At 38.6% G+C, this 15893-nt stretch overlaps 1 protein-coding gene across 1 annotated transcript in view; it reads right to left on the reverse strand.

Moving 5' to 3' along the window:
• Nucleotides 1-221: 221 nt before the first annotated feature.
• The window catches only part of ARHGAP20 (Rho GTPase activating protein 20), a 134720-nt gene continuing 119048 nt past the window's right edge, over nt 222-15893 (reverse strand). The window contains 5 exon segments of the mRNA XM_055306426.1: nt 222-5404; nt 6419-6533; nt 7857-8046; nt 10286-10395; nt 14220-14381. Of these exon segments, the coding sequence (XP_055162401.1) occupies nt 3549-5404; nt 6419-6533; nt 7857-8046; nt 10286-10395; nt 14220-14381 (2433 nt within the window). The 3' untranslated portion in view covers nt 222-3548.

The following is a 15893-nucleotide window of genomic DNA, read 5'->3' on the forward strand; positions in this document are numbered from 1 at the left end:
ACAAACAATAAAGATGAAGGATTTATACTCACAGGTGGCTCAGAAAATGAATAGGACTCATACTTGGGGCAGACAGCACAGAACTCAAGAGAACTCTTCCTTTCAGCAGGAAGCTTAGCTTATGAGATATCCTGATAACCAGAATAGATATTAAAGAAAGTTAACATTTTACCTAAGTTTATTATTCAATCTTTTTCTTTGTATTGAAATACGCAGTTTTCAAACAATTCCTCTCAAGCCATTAAAACATGATCGGGTTGGAAAATATCAGTTAAACACTACCATAATTTTGATTAAGATACATAATATTCTTAGAGTTTCTTTTCCACAAAATATGCCAGTGGTTCAAGGATACATTAGATCCTTTCAGTTCAATGTCATGCCATGAAAGGTAGAAAAATACAATGTGAGATAATTCCTTGAATCCAATGTTTTTAGTCAACTGAGACCTTTTTTAAAGCAAAATTATTTTTGTATTTCTGTAAAACTTAAATATTAACATCAGTGTCTCTGTACATTGCCCAAATATAATCAGTGACATTTCTGACAGTGGAGTTGGTAATCTTCAGTATTCCATTACAGCAAATCACTTTTTTGGGGGGGGAGGTGGGGACTAAGGTAGTTTATATTTTTTAATTTCTTTGCAATGGTAGTTAAACTTACACAGAATGAACCTCAATGAATGTTGAGAAGGCAAAGATGCAGCAGCCATGAAAAACTAGTAACATTTAGTAAGTTTATATGATTTTAGAAATACTGATGTGTTGGAGTATCTGAATCCAGACATCCTGGATGTGTCCAGAGTCAAATGGGTACTCTGGTTGGAATGGTTCAAATTTAGAAAATAAAATCTCACACAATCAACCAAACTGAGTTAATGGTTCTTTGGGTATGAAAACATAGACTATATCTGATTCTAGGAGCAAAATGAAATTGTAATGCCTAAGAAAATGAAGATTATGTGTCTAAAGCAGGACTTGTTTGGTAAATGATAAGATTAGGAAAATAACAAAAGAAAGAAAACCCTATTTTTCTAGAAAGACTGACCATGGTCTGTAACTAAAAGTCCAAAGTTCCAATTCAATATTAAATACATGTTATAAAATTTCCAAAATTAAGAAGAAATTGGGTTCATTAGCTAAAACAACTCTACAAAAGGGCAATATTGCTCTGATGGGATTTTTAACTCTACAGAATTTTTTTTTTTATTTAATAGACAGCATGGACTTCATACATATCCATTATCAGTGCTTTGAAAATCAAACAACTTTAAAAGTTAGCAGCAGTTTCTGCAAGTACAAAAATACACATTTATTACATTACATATGGTAGTAAAATTTGTCAAGATATATTATACAAACTCAAAGCATTTTAGATAAAGCATCAGTCTAATATATTATAGATTGACAGAGTATAATAAAATGACATGTAGTCCGTCTTCCAATCATACAATATAATACTTTACATCAATATTAACAAACTATTCACATTAAGTATTACAGGAGTATCTAAGGGAACACAAAGAATAGGAATGGTTATGGAAAACTTCAGTATCTATTTTCTTCTATGCTTCAAATTGGGGTGGATAATATTCTACCCACCCATATGAAAGGAAAAAGGATAGAGCTATTATTTTGTTAAGTGGAAAAAGAGTTTCTTCCAGACACTCGAAGCTGTAAGAACTTTTATTCACATCTTGCAGTTCTGACAGTAGTATGCCCTAAGGGTAAGGGGAGTGAATCCCTGTTGCCTTTATATATTATACCACAAAAGATGCATATGGACACTCAGGAGTCTAAATACAGGGGTGGCTGTTTATAAGGTAAAATCTACTTCACATCTGTGACTGAGATGGCCAGTGTCATGAAGGAGCTCTTTGGATACAGAGTTCTGAAAGTTAATTACAATGCTTAGGGCCAACAGGGCCATGTCCCATAGAGGTAGGTAGCACCTATAGCTAATACTGAAATGACCTCTACTTTATAGAAAACATTATTTTTTTTCTAGAACTGAAAAATGCAATTTTTAGGACAACAGGGAAAGAACATTTGACATGAAAGTTTCCTAGTAGCTAAGAAAAATAATTTGGCATCAGTTAATTTGTGGGAGAAAGGTCCATCTGATGGTGAACTAAAGAGGCCAAATGGATTCTGAGCAACTTCTTGTAAATAAATAGTTAAAACGAAGAAAGATGCACATCCATTCCTGATTCTATCCCTTTCTACTGGCTGGCAAGGCCTAATAATCCATGGAGATAATCCCAGGGATGTACTGGTATAATCTTTAAGGCAAGAGAGTGGAGAAGTATTCATGGATATGAGATAAACTAATGGGATATAAACCACGAATCATTTGGGACAAAAATGTGTAAAACTTCTGGAGATGAGAAAATCCAAAGCCAATGACTGTCTGAGAAGACCTCCTGCTTCTATGGTGGGTGTTCCATTCTATGACTGTTATAACCTGCCAACTTTAAAATTACTCTCTCAACTGCCAATGACAATCAGAAAAGAGATGATTTATCAGTAAGTTTTTTTAAGCTGGCTAATCTAAGAGGCAGGGCTCTAGAAAAACATTTTTCAGCAAAGAGAAGCCATGCTTTGATCACATGTTGGCAACAGCGTCCTATAACAAAGAAACGACTGGTGTTGCAATCTTTCCCTCCGCACTAGGATAGCAAATGCTGTAAGGAGGTTACTCTCTAACAGGACAAGGTGTAGTTCTGGAGAATGTTCCTAACACAGGCAACTTTGGAAAGGATACTGAAATGAGCAACCATTTCCTTCTTTCTCCTCACAGCTCTATGTCCCGGAGCCTTTGCAAAGCAGTGGAACACCAGTGAAAAAACAAATCAATGAACACAACCACCAAATAAACTATGGTACTCATGGCTCTTGAATCATTCTATTTATTCCATTCTAGCTCCATCGATGGGCTGATTCCTGGAATCTTCCTGTGAGGTCATGTGACTAGAGAATGTCACAGAAATGTCTACTGGCTTGGATTCAGGGAAACTTTTCACATGATTTCCCTCATTACTGGACATGCTTTCTTTTTTACTACGTTGATTAGTGGCATGTTTCTTGCTTAGTTATTAAAAACATTCTGTGGAATGTGGATGTTTCTCTGCACCCTCCCCCTCTTGCCACAGTCCTTATTCTTCACTTATGATATCCTGACCTCCTCAGGATACTAATCTCATGTAGGACATGTTTCCTCTACCCAGAATATGTTTTCTCTGGCCCTCTGCTAGTATCTCTAAAAAGACACGATAGGACCAATCCCATGCTCTATATAAGGAAAAGCCTCCCAAACAGGTGGTGAAATTTTTTAGTCTAAACTTTTTGCCAAATGGTCTCAATAAAGAGAATTCTTCTGTTGTCCTAAGTATTAGCAGTGATTATCCTTATGCTACCCATCCCATGTATTTATACAAAGGGGTCATAATAATCTTGTCTCTATGTCATTATTAGCACAGTTTCTGTTCTTGCACACATCAGATTCTTAGACTTGTTTCTGTTCTTTCACACATCACATTCTTACTGTGGTTAAATGTCTTTGGCTAAATGTTGGTCCCCAGGATCAGAAACCATTGTAGGCCCCAAGTTTGCGGGGGATACATCATCCACAGACAAAGAGCTGGGTGAGGATCTTCTACAAGACAGAGAACTAGGAGAGCACTGCTCGTTATTCTCTTCATCCTTGTGTGACTTCACACAAAGCTTGAGTCCATCCTCCACGAGGCTGAATGGAGAGCTACAGTGTCTCTCTGAGTCCTGGCTGGGGTAAGAACTGTACCACTGGGCTGTTTGCACAGTTCCAAGCTCTTCAGGCGCCCTCTGAAGCATGTCTTTCTGTCTCTCTGGTAGTGGGCTGGCTTCTGAAATACCAGGAGCATGTGGAAGTTGCTCTGTGGGTCCTTTTAGAGAAATGACTTTCTTCTCCTCTGGTCTGGATACCCTTGTCTTCTTTTTGAGGGACCAGTTTTTCAAACTGGCCACACCATTTCTCAACCATGTGCTTGGGTGAAGAGTTACAGAATGTATTTGTGAATGCCATTCTACAGTATCCTTTTTCATATAAGCCAGGTGGCTGCTGGCCTGTCCTGATGAGGGACCAGGAGTTGCAGAAATGAGGCTGGAATTGCTAAAATCAGAAGAAAGCTCTTCCTGTTTTCTTTGAGCTTGAAAAGTGCAATCTATTGGAGAGGAAGTTTCAGTGGGGGTAAACACAGAGTGCTCAGAAATCTGAGAAAAAGCGCTGTCTTGGGAGCTCACCGATGAGCCAGATGGGGAAGTGCCTGGGGAGGACAAGCTGGAATAGCTAGTCCTTGGGCAGAGGTTTAATCTTGGGGGTAAACCCTTCTCAGGGTTCTGGTTTGTGCCACTACTCTTGCCCACCTCAATCCCCATGACCAAACTCTGATTAATGAGCTTTTGCCCCTCCATCTGCAATGACTTGTGCCGCTTGAGATAATCTTCCTCTCCATGAAAGAGACCAGCTTCATAGCTTGTTTTATGCTGTTTCTTTGAGTAAATTCCCCTGAGATAGGTCAGTTTGCAGTGCTGGTCATCCATGTTGGGCTCTGAGCAGCGCCGGTGCCTCCTTGAACCTTTGATGGCATCTGCTGCATGTGGTGGGGAGTATCCAGATGTATCTGCACCAAAAGGTTGGTTCCTGGGATGGTCCTGTGAGGACATGTGACTATAAGATGCCACAGAAATGGCCACCGGCTTGGATTTAGAAAAAAGTTTCATATGATTTCCTTCACCACCAGATAAACTTTTCTTCTTAACATTTTTATTAGTGGCATTTTTCTTGGTATCAGTGCCTGCGACTAAACTCTGTTTAAAATACGTCTTACCCTCTTCCTGGAGGGGTTGATTCTGCTTCAGATAATCTTCATCTTTTTGTGAGAGAATTGCATCACAGCTGGACTTGCGTAGCTTTTTCTGATAAAATTCCCTGAGATAGGAAAGCTTAGAATCTAGATAATCAATGCTGGGCTCTGAGCAGCGTCGGTGTCGCCTCAGGCTTTTGGGAACATCTGCTGCAGCTGTGGACAGGTAGCTGGGTGTGCTCATGCCAGACGGGGCCCTGGCATGATCTCGTAGTGGGACCTTTGTGTACACTACTGCAATGTTCACTGGCTTGGATTCAAGAGGCCTTTCCATTTGAATATCTTCATCTTTAGAACGGTCCAAGTCAAAGTCGCTCAGGGTTAAAAGGCCTTCCACCTCAGGCTGGTCAAGGTCATAGTCACTGAGGGTTAATACAGAGTCCATGCTTCTGCTACCCTGACCAAGTTTCTTTACCAAGTCACTACAAGGAGCATCGACATCCTCATTTAGCTCATTTTCCAAGCTGTCATAGGAGGAGTCATTCAGTTGGAAGCAAGAGATATCTGTCAAAAAAGATCAAACCACAATTAACATTTTTACTTACCAAAAATACATTCTGCCTTACAAAAAAAAAAAAAATCTATGGTACTTAGTTTCATTTTCTTCTTATATAGATTGTTCATATTCCTACTCTTGAGAAAGAAAGGATCTTTCAGTCTTCCCAGAATAAAAAGAATATGTTGGATTATACTGAATTTATCTCAGTTCCCGAAGAAATAGGCTTTCTTAATTAAGATCTCCTCAAGGCAATGAGGACATGTTGTTAATACCAAGAAATGGTACAAAATACAAAGGAATGAATGTCAGGTATATGCAGGTTCATGCCTGTAGGTGAGCACACACGGTTTGGTCTCAGAGAAACCATTTATTAACCAACATTCTTCAATGTTCACTACTTCATTTAATCTTCCCAACAACTATAAAAGTTAGACATTATGGCTATCCAGATTTATAGATGAAGATACTGAGGTTCAGTGGCACAGAATAACTGGTCAAAGATAACGTAACTAGTAACTGGTGGTCTTGGAATTCATATTCTGGAAGGTTGAATGGTTTCAACCACCCGCCACCATCCCAGCCCCCCAGCACTAGCTGTTCCTAAACTGTCCACAGCATGCTGAAGTGTCTCAGGGGCCACTTGGAGGAAGAATGGGGAGAAGACCAGGCCCACCTCTACCCCTTCAGGGACTTTCTACCATAGTTTCAGCCACAGCAATTCTACATACATGTTAGGGACCCTTGTAAAGGGTTATTTACAAAAAGGTTAGAAACATACCATATGATGCTTCTGAAGTTCTGGACCTCATTTTATACATTTCTTAACCCGACCACAGTGTTAATATGACCTGACCTACTAGTAGGTCATCCAAGGAAGAGCAGAAACCCTAGGCTCACTGACCGAAGTCAGAGGCTTCCTTCGTGGAGCTGCAGCAGGCCCCAGGATACTGTCCCAACATTTTCACAGACATATGTCTGTTTCTCACACACACACAAAAAAATCCAGTTATTCACAATACCTGAGGCATTCTCTCTAGTATCACATCTCACTGGAACCTGTCCCAAGAGGGAAGTGATTTCTTCTCCAAATATCCTACAGCAATTTTCAATGAGAAATTGTATAAGCAAAGAAACCTGCACAAAAAAGGACAAAAACAAAGTGTTATTTTTCATATGACATGCTTATAAATCAAATTTCATATAGAATCCTGAGAAAAATTCATGTCTGCTTTAAAAATATATAAAACAGTTCCCTCTAAAAAAAACGACGCGACTTGCAAGAGTAGTTTGGATATAGAGATGAATTTTAATTGATGGACTAAAGTTCTTTGTGCCCTTAGCTCAAAGTTAATGCTTTCATACTAATGCTCTATCTTTAAAATGAGGGTAACCGTGGCGTCTGGGTGGCTCATTTTGCTAAGCTGATTTAGGCTCAGGTCATGATCTCAGGGTCGTGAGACTGAGCCTCACATTGGGCTCCTCACTCAGCATGGAGTCTGCTTGAGATTTTCTTTCTCCCTCTGTCCCTCCCCCTGCTCTCTCAATAAATAAATAAAATCTATTAAAAAATGAAATAAAATTAGGGTAAAGTATTCTCTTTAGGGCATTTGGGGTAAGTAAACAAACTTTCTTATTAAAATTCATGAAGTATCACTTGGATAAAGATTTATGAAATGTATTTCATATGGAAAGGCAGTTGTCTGTCATAAGCATGGGAAGTGGGCAGCATCCGCTGTGGGTTTCCTGTGAAGCAGTGAGACAGCTAGAGAGAAAACTTGCTTTTGCCTCACTGGTTTCCACCTATGGGATTCTTTCCCTTGGGCTCCCTGGAGGAGCCTGGGGAAGAGGTAAAATGTTATGAGGGGGCTCTGGGCCTCCAATGGGTTGTGCTGGAAGCCTTCCTTAGTCTCCTTACAATAGAGGTTGAGGTGGAGGAACGGGCAGTGTGTTGGGGCAATGGGAACTAACATCCCTAAGCCCCGTATTAACTACTAGGCACTGGAGGGGTGTGAGTTCAAGTAACTGCTGTCTGAACTAGATATCATCACCACCTCTAATTTTGAGATGAGGAAACTGGATCAACAGAACTGATTTTATTTTAGACTGTGTGTCTGGAAGTGGCGGGGCTGAGGAATGAACCTTGGCTTGTCTAAATCCAAAGTCCTTTTTTTAAAAAAAATTAATCCTATCAACTTTCTTATAACTCTAAGGTTTAAGCCAGTCATAGTGTTTTGCCTCAAGGTTAAAAAGAAGTAACCCAACTGCTATCATTGCTTTGCTCAAGAAATTACCTTTCCATAATCTACCAGGATAGGATAAAACACTCAGTACATTCAAATGTATAAGGAGGTGTATTTAAGTTATTTAAGAAAATGTCTTTCAGAATTAATACCCTGAATTTTAGGTTCAAAATGGGGACTCAGTCCCCCAGGGTATAAAAATGAAAAGCTTCATTACCTTTTTTGTAAATTCATTTTCTAGTTCTGGGCTGGAGGAAGTAGGAGGCCAAAGAATGCTTGGAGCAATACACACCGCTAAATTAAATGCAGTCATCTGATTGGATGAGGAACGCTGCTCAATGTTGTGTAATAGCCCAAAAAGATACCTTAGCAGAACAACATTGGCTCTCGGAAGCTGGTCTAATAGCCTAAAGACAGAAAAATACACTCTTTAAGAAAGACATTTCATAAAAAACTTGTGTAGATAGGCAACCCTTGTTTTGCAACCATGCAAAGCAAGGACTCAGTCCAGATATGCAAGTTTTAGTTAACATGGTACATGCAAAGCAGGGACTCCCTGTACAGAAAGAATAAAATATGTACTGGGGATTTAATGATTTATTTTGTACACTGTCTTCACAATCCAATGAGGATGTAAAAGAATGCAGAAAAATGGCTTGTAAAAAAAAATGCCGCCTGAAATATTGACTTGAAATTAGTGCAATGTGTTTTAACTTAGGCAAATCTTGTAACATTTCAGAATATTCTCAACCAAGACCCCTAAAAAGCTTTTTGATGAAATTAAATAACAACTAAGTTTTAGTGGTTCTTTATTTCCAAGTAGCAACACAGGAATTCTGTCTCTTGGTGAGAACCCAAACTTTAACTATTAAGACTTTCAGGTCCATTCTGAGAGCTTATGTTCTGCTCTACCAGCTTCCAAGGTCAATTTTGTCCCAAATTTCTTTTCCTCACAGGTATTACTTTCCTACTTACTTACCTATAAGTCCAGCTTATAATAGTACATTTCCTACTGTTTCTATTTTGTAATTGATAAAGGATTTTAAAATTATTCATTGAAAATTATATTGACTACCATCCAGAAAAAAGATATATATGTTTATATTCATGGTTGTTTCTTTTCAACGAGAGTCTGCAACCTGGGAGGGAAAATAAGGTATTCTGACTCTTGCTGCATAAATAGCCCAGAGGCATTTCATCAGTGTGATGGGCTGACAATGAGTGTAGTTTTGTAAGGACAAGTTATAAAAGATATTGAAATCACCAAGAGATTACTGAGTGTATTCTATGGAAAGTAAGGTGCTGGCTACTCTTCTGTGTTATCTGTAAGTAACTTATGGAAAGTAAGGGGCATACTCTTCTGTGTTATCTGATTCTATAGGGGCCCTATGACTTTGAGCTACTTTACAACTCTCTAAATTGTAGATTACTGATAGCACTATGCCTAACACCTGTCCATAGACTTTAAAATTCTGTCTGGTGGAGAGATACAGGATTTATTTGCTCCTCTTTCATGTTCCAGCAGAAAAAACCAGTTTTGTATCTATATATAAATTCATTTCAGCATTTGATTCAACTATGTAAGCTGTGGTAGTTTGAAATCTCCTTTGAACTGGTGGTAAACTCTAACTGGTTCTCTAAAGATTTAAATAAAAATTTTCACGTGTTCATTTTATATTTGTATGAGTCTTAATCTTTTAATTTTTTTAAATCATCCTTTAACAAGTTTGTATGATACACAGTTTTACACAATGAGCAACAAAGCAGAGAAGCTTTGTTCTTTATCTCTGAATGGCTTCCACCAAACCATAATGGAAGCATAGATAGCATTTCTGGTATCTTCAACAGTTGTACATGTTCTACTGATAAAAGATGTCTATCAATAGCAGTGTATACATAATAATTCATATCTGGAAGTTTTCAAGAAAAAAAACGTACTAAAAAGCATATATAAATAAGTGATATTAGGATTCTTGGGTTTTCACAGAACTGGGAGTGTTACCTTTTGTTAATGGACACTTCTTTCCAATTCTCTTATAATGCAGGAAACAATCAGGAATATGGGCAGTAAATTCTGCCAGCAACCTCCCTTTGCATGAGAATAGACAATGCGTTCTTTGTGATAAGACTGAGGCTTTGCAATTCCCTTTTTCTTGACACGTTTCAATAGTTAACTGCCTCCCTGCCGTGCCCCCACAACACCTTCCTCCATGGCTCTTTACTAGTACTGGTTGTGCTACACTGGAATTCTTGGTTTATCTATCTACTCTACTAAGGGAGTGAGTTCCTTGAGGGAAGGGAATTGCCTGTGTATGATTACAGCTGCTGAATGAGATATATAAGGAGTTGTCTGGTTAGCTAATTATTTACCAAAATTAAGATCATAAATTGTAGATTGAGTCTACAGTATTATTAGTTTAATAGGTTTCCGCTCCTAGAGAGTCAGATCTACAGGAGGTATACAATGGTCAAGTATCCCATGTTAATAAGATTAAAAACAATAATAACAATGATAACAGCTAGCATAAATCTATTTTTAAACTACTCCTCATGGATGACTTTGATCGTCATTACTTGAACTGACAAGCTTAGAAAATACTTTTTTTTTAAAGTATTTTTGAGACATGACTAAATTAGAGTAATTACCTTTGAATTGTATTTATTCTCTCTTCATCATTTCCTTGATCCATGACACAGACCCACTGATCATAGAGATCTGATGAAAAAATACTTCCTGGAATATTTCGTAGAAAATCCTTACACAGAAGGAAAATAAATATTTTGTCATTATTCTCATGCTAAATATGCACTGGGAAAATCAAAAGGCAAACATTTCGTTGAAAAGTTAAGTCCTCCCTTTTTGGAGTACACGGAGCTTTGTGCCAACTCTCCATTGTCGCATACACATAGAGACACAGGCTTTGATTTTTTTTCTAACAAAAACCAGAGGAAAATTGGAATCTGGACTATAGTGAGCAAGATAAGGACAACGTGCTTGGGTTGGAATCTCATTTGTGTACATTTTAGCCAAGTAGTACAACATGGCAGGGTCTGGCAAACCAACTTAAAGTCCTTTTCTCCCCAGCTCTCAAATCACCAGTTCAAATAAATGCACTCAGACATCTGTGAAGTTGGTAATATGGTAGTCAGTCATCTGATCATTCTACACATACTTGTGCATATGTGCTATGTACTGTTTGAGGGGTGAGGGACGGAGAACTGCGTAAAACAAAGTCCCTGTTATTTTGGAACTTTACTTTCCAAAATAATGTGGCATTGGTCAACAACTCCATGCAGAGGTAGAGTTTCTCCTGGCATTCCCCTCATATATTTGGGGATGGGGGAGAAAGAATTCCAGGCTATGTATGGCTGGGCTCTGGAGCCTGGGAGAGCACCTGCACACCTGACGGACACTCAACAACACATCCCAGGTACATTACCCTCTCTGGCCTCTGAGACCCCAGTCTGCTGAGACTGCTGATGGGGCTGAGTGTGGTGAAACCAGGCTATATAACAAATAGGATATGATCAAGGGTATTTGTTGTTTGACTTGTTTATAAAAAGCTTAAAAATAAATTAAATTTGGTCCTGGTCCTATATTCATTTCTGTTCTAGGCCAACTCTCTCTGTTGCTTTTGGCATCATATTAAAAAGGCCAGGCTTGCAAAGTCTGATCTCCACCTCAGTAAACATTATGCAGAAAAAACTCAATTTTGTGTCTAAGCACTGTACCCATGGTCTGGCAAGTTCCTGCTTACAACATGGAGACGGGTCAAAGTCTGCAATTGAGTAGTTTTAACTCTTGCTAGAAAACCAAGTCAGCAACTTTACCTATGTGCCTTATAAAAGGCAATACATAACATGTTCCTCTTGTGTCATTTTTGTATTACTAATAGGGAAGCTGTGGCATCTAATTGTTACACTTTGCTGATGAGGTATGCATCTTCCCTCTGAGAAGGATGAGCTCTTCCAGGTCAGGGACAGACCCTACTACCTTCTTTGTAGACCTCAATGCCACACATGGTCCTAGACACAGCAGAGGTTATTACTGAACTCTTGCTATTGTTCACATGGCCACATATTGATAAGGAACAAGGGAAGGCCAACTAACATAACTGAGATTCTAAGATAATTTAAGACTCCTCTTTGTAGTCATGTCACCTATTATCATATATTTTTTTAGAGCAGTTAACAAGTAAGAAGAGATCGCTTCAGTCTTTCTCTGTTCTATTATATCTTCTGTACAAATGTACCTGGATTCTTATAATTCAAATGTGTCATCACAAAAGTCATCTCCTTTTGGGTAAAGCTATTGAATTTTCATAATTCCAAACTAATTTTAGTTACTGCACCTACTTTAAAAGTCAGATTTAGAAGAGGCAAAATTTGTTATTTCAAAGTGGGGCAGTGACAATAGTTCCCTTCTTAAATCTCAGTGGAAAACATACTTATGATCTGTCTTGAAGAAAAACATCATTAAATCTTAAACCTACACTTGAAAGATAATAACTCGTAACATCTCAATGAACTCTCCACAGCTGGAATAACAAGTTACGAAATACAACCACCATCACAGCTGAGAAAGGATGTGAGAGCTGGTTCTGAATTACAATCACCAGCTCACAGTACTCAACTGACAGTCTCCTCCCCTCCCAGAGCAGAGACCAAGTCCTCAGCAGGACTCTTAAATTAATTTACAGGATTAAAAATGAACTTTTCCTCAAAGGTCCAATGGATCAAAGTCAAAGTGTCTCAAGTAATTTTCTTCTCATTACAGTTTAAAGAGTTAAGCTTGAATTTTATTTATTTATTTATTTATTTATTATTTATTCATTCATTCATTTATTCATTCATTCATTCATTCATTCATTCATTCATGATAGACACAGAGAGACAGAGACACAGGCGGAGGGAGAAGCAGGCTCCATGCAGGGAGCCCGATGTGGGACTCGATTCCGGGTCTCCAGGATCATGCCCTAGGCCGAAGACAGGCACTTAAACCACTGAGCCATCCAGGCTGCCCGAGTTAAGCTTGTATTTAAGCAAAACCAGCATAAGTAAAAAATTAAAGGAAAACTTAAGTACCACTTCTAGATAGTCTTAAACACACAAAAACAAAACAAACCAAAAGCTCAAAAACTTTTGGCAGAAAGTATCTTCTTTCCTGCAACCACTTGGAAGAAATGAGAGTAACACACGGTTACATGATTACAAAATTTCAATTACTTGGAACCCATTTAACCAGATTTTTCAATCATTTGTCTTTTACTTATTTGTATTTTTGTACCAGTGATATTTCTGCAATTTGAAATATAATTTGACTTCTCTAAGTCCCATATTTCTTGATAATAACCTCAAAAATTTAATACAGAATTTTAAGTGTGGTTCTGTGAAGAATAGCATAGTAAGAAAACTTTCTAAAATGTAAGCTTTAACTTTTTAAATTAAGAGATGGGAGAAAGCCTAAATATATGAAGAAAAAAAGAAAAAATCATTGTGCTTATATAGCCCACACATATATCTGACTAGGCATACCATGCATATCTTTACTATACTTCAAGATTGAAGAGTAGTCACAAACCCTGTGCAAAATCGATTAGATAACCCTAGCTCCAGCTCTCCATTTCTGTGAGTGATACTTTACTGTAAAAGTCTACAGCAGAGGTTAAGAGCAGAGGTGGCTCATTTGCCAGGAAACATTTGATTATTCTTCAAGTCATGGAGTAAGATTCTGTAGGCAGCTGACCAGGAGGAGGGACATGGAAGGGTTGTCTTCACCACGTTTTCCTCCACTCCTGGCTCAGGTGGATCCCACCTGGGCTGGGAGATGGGAGCCTGAGTCAGGTCTACAGAAGCTATGGCTGCGGTTGAAGTCTCTGCTAAAGCTGGTTCTGACTTTAGGTTTTCAAAACACGGGAGGCATTTTCAATAATGTGGGGAGGAAAACATTTCAGAAGAGCTGTAACTCAACTATGGATGGGGTAAAGGGTAAGAACCACGAAAAAATGCCAAATGTGGTCAGGGTTTTATAAAAGACCCAGATGTTGGAGTCATTCCTATTTTGCTTTTACTTTAAAAAGGCACTGGGGCACAGGGGAAGGCATGAGGATTGTACAAGGGAATGGAATTTTCAGTGGTCTCGGTTAGCAAGTTTTTGTTTTAGTCATTAGGCAAATGTTTATTATGGTAAATTCTGTTTCAAAGTTGGATACAAGTTTATTCTTGAAAATCTGCCTTTATTAGGAAGGTAATGAGACTGTGAAGAAGACATCATAATCAGGATGTTTATTTTGGTAAATATGCTGTGTGTGTTTTCTTTTTATTTTTTATATGGGGTGGCAGAGTGAAGATGAAAAAATTTAAAAAGCAAATCTGACATGCCATATCTCCCCGGCAGAGGCTTTTAAAGGCCAATGTTGGCTTTGTGAAGTGGGTTTTGTTATTGTTTGTTTTTAACACTTTTTAGATTCTAAATCTATTAGGGTTCTTTGCAGCTGGGAAAAATGTTGTAATGAGAGAAACCAGTTGTCTTCTTCTAGAGCTACACTGTGGGAGTAGATGGAGGGAGAACCTTTCCTACCTTGAAGACAGATGCTATCACAAAAACAGATTCACAGTCTAGATGTACTTCAACTCCAGAATTCAGTTTCTCTTTTAGCTCTCTGCAGGATTTCACATTGGCCGATTGTCTGAAGATCCCTTTTGTGAGGGGTCCTTTTTGATTAAGAAAGAAAAGCATATCCTATAAGGAAGCAAAGGAAAAAACCAAAGTGGCACTTCACCCATACAAGCAGGGGAACACATACTCACCCTCTCTGACTGCCAGAGGTTAGGGCGTCCCTGGGAAAACACGGAAGGAGGGGCTGCTAGAAGTTCTAAGCCAGTTTATGTTCTGGTGTCTCTAAATCTCTCTCCCCTTCTCATTTTTCCTAAATTCAACATCTAACCATTTCATTTAATGCAACTGTCTTTTGTTCAATGAACAGCCACTTTAAAATCAACTTTCTCTGACTGCTTCAAGCTCCCTACAAACTTGTCTCCCTTCTTCCATTACTCCTCTTTTCCTATTATTCTCTTATTCAGACTCTTTCCCCCAAATATGGAAATATTCTTGCTGGACTCATTCTTCACTTGGCTTGTCTTTTTTTTTTTTTTTTTTAATATGACTCCATACCTCATTCTACTTTCTGTATTTTTACTCCATTCTTTTAAAATCAGGCTAAAAAAAAAAAAATCACCTCTTCAGGAAGCTTTCTCCACTCTACTGCATTGTGATCAATCTTTCATTTTGCTTTCTTTCTAGCAAAGAAATGTCCTCTGCTTGTGGTGTTTGGAAGGAGAATGGGTGTTGGAGACAAGCAACTCACGGCATCTGAAACCTAGTAATGGTGCATATTTACTCTGTGCATTTCTGGTAAACTGAAGCTTTTTAAGTTTGTAAAGTAGGGGGAAACCCGGGTGGCTCAGCAGTTTAACGCTGCCTTCAGCCCAGGGCCTGATCCTGGAGACCCGGGATCGAGTCCCACGTCGGGCTCCCTGCATGGAGCCTGCTTCTCCCTCTGCCTCTCTCTCTCTCTGTCTCTCATGAATAAATAAATAAAATCTTAAAAAAAAAGTTTGTAAAGTAGGGATGATGATGATGATAATAAATGCTCAATCTGCTGTGCAGGGTGGGCAATAAAGGGGCAAGGCTCACGGGTAGCATGTATAAGTGCACGATACAGGATAAAGAACTGTACATCTAGTACGGTGCTTGTAGGATACGGGACACTCAATAAATGTCACTTGCCAGTGATTATTTAATATATCAAGGAGACAGTACAAACTCAGTGGTTTCATCTGGCTCATTCTATTCATGAAAGGTAACTAAATGCTGGAGGATATACATGTGTAAACACTTGAAATGTAAGTAAGACACACATTGGATTTTTAAAAAGTAAAAGAATGAGTAGTTTCTGCTTCTAGAGTGTTTAAAGGAGGCTTCCAGAACAATGCAGAGTTTCAGAAAGGCCGTGTGAGAAATGTGAAAGATCACAGGACTCTGGTGTAGACTCTGCCTACAGAGTAAACTCTAATTTATCTGAGCAGGCTGATATGGCTTCTTCCCGAAACCACCAGACTACACCATCTCTCCCCATTATGTTTCCCTTAGGATTCTGCAATAGCCTAATCAGATTTTTATTCCCTGAAGTAATAATAATATTCTCAGCCAAAGGTGAAACCGTGTTCTATAATTGTTCCATTTAAGAACAGA

This window comes from Nyctereutes procyonoides, unplaced genomic scaffold (genome assembly GCF_905146905.1).
Source record: "Nyctereutes procyonoides isolate TBG_1078 unplaced genomic scaffold, NYPRO_anot_genome, whole genome shotgun sequence".
Lineage (NCBI taxonomy): Eukaryota > Metazoa > Chordata > Mammalia > Carnivora > Canidae > Nyctereutes > Nyctereutes procyonoides.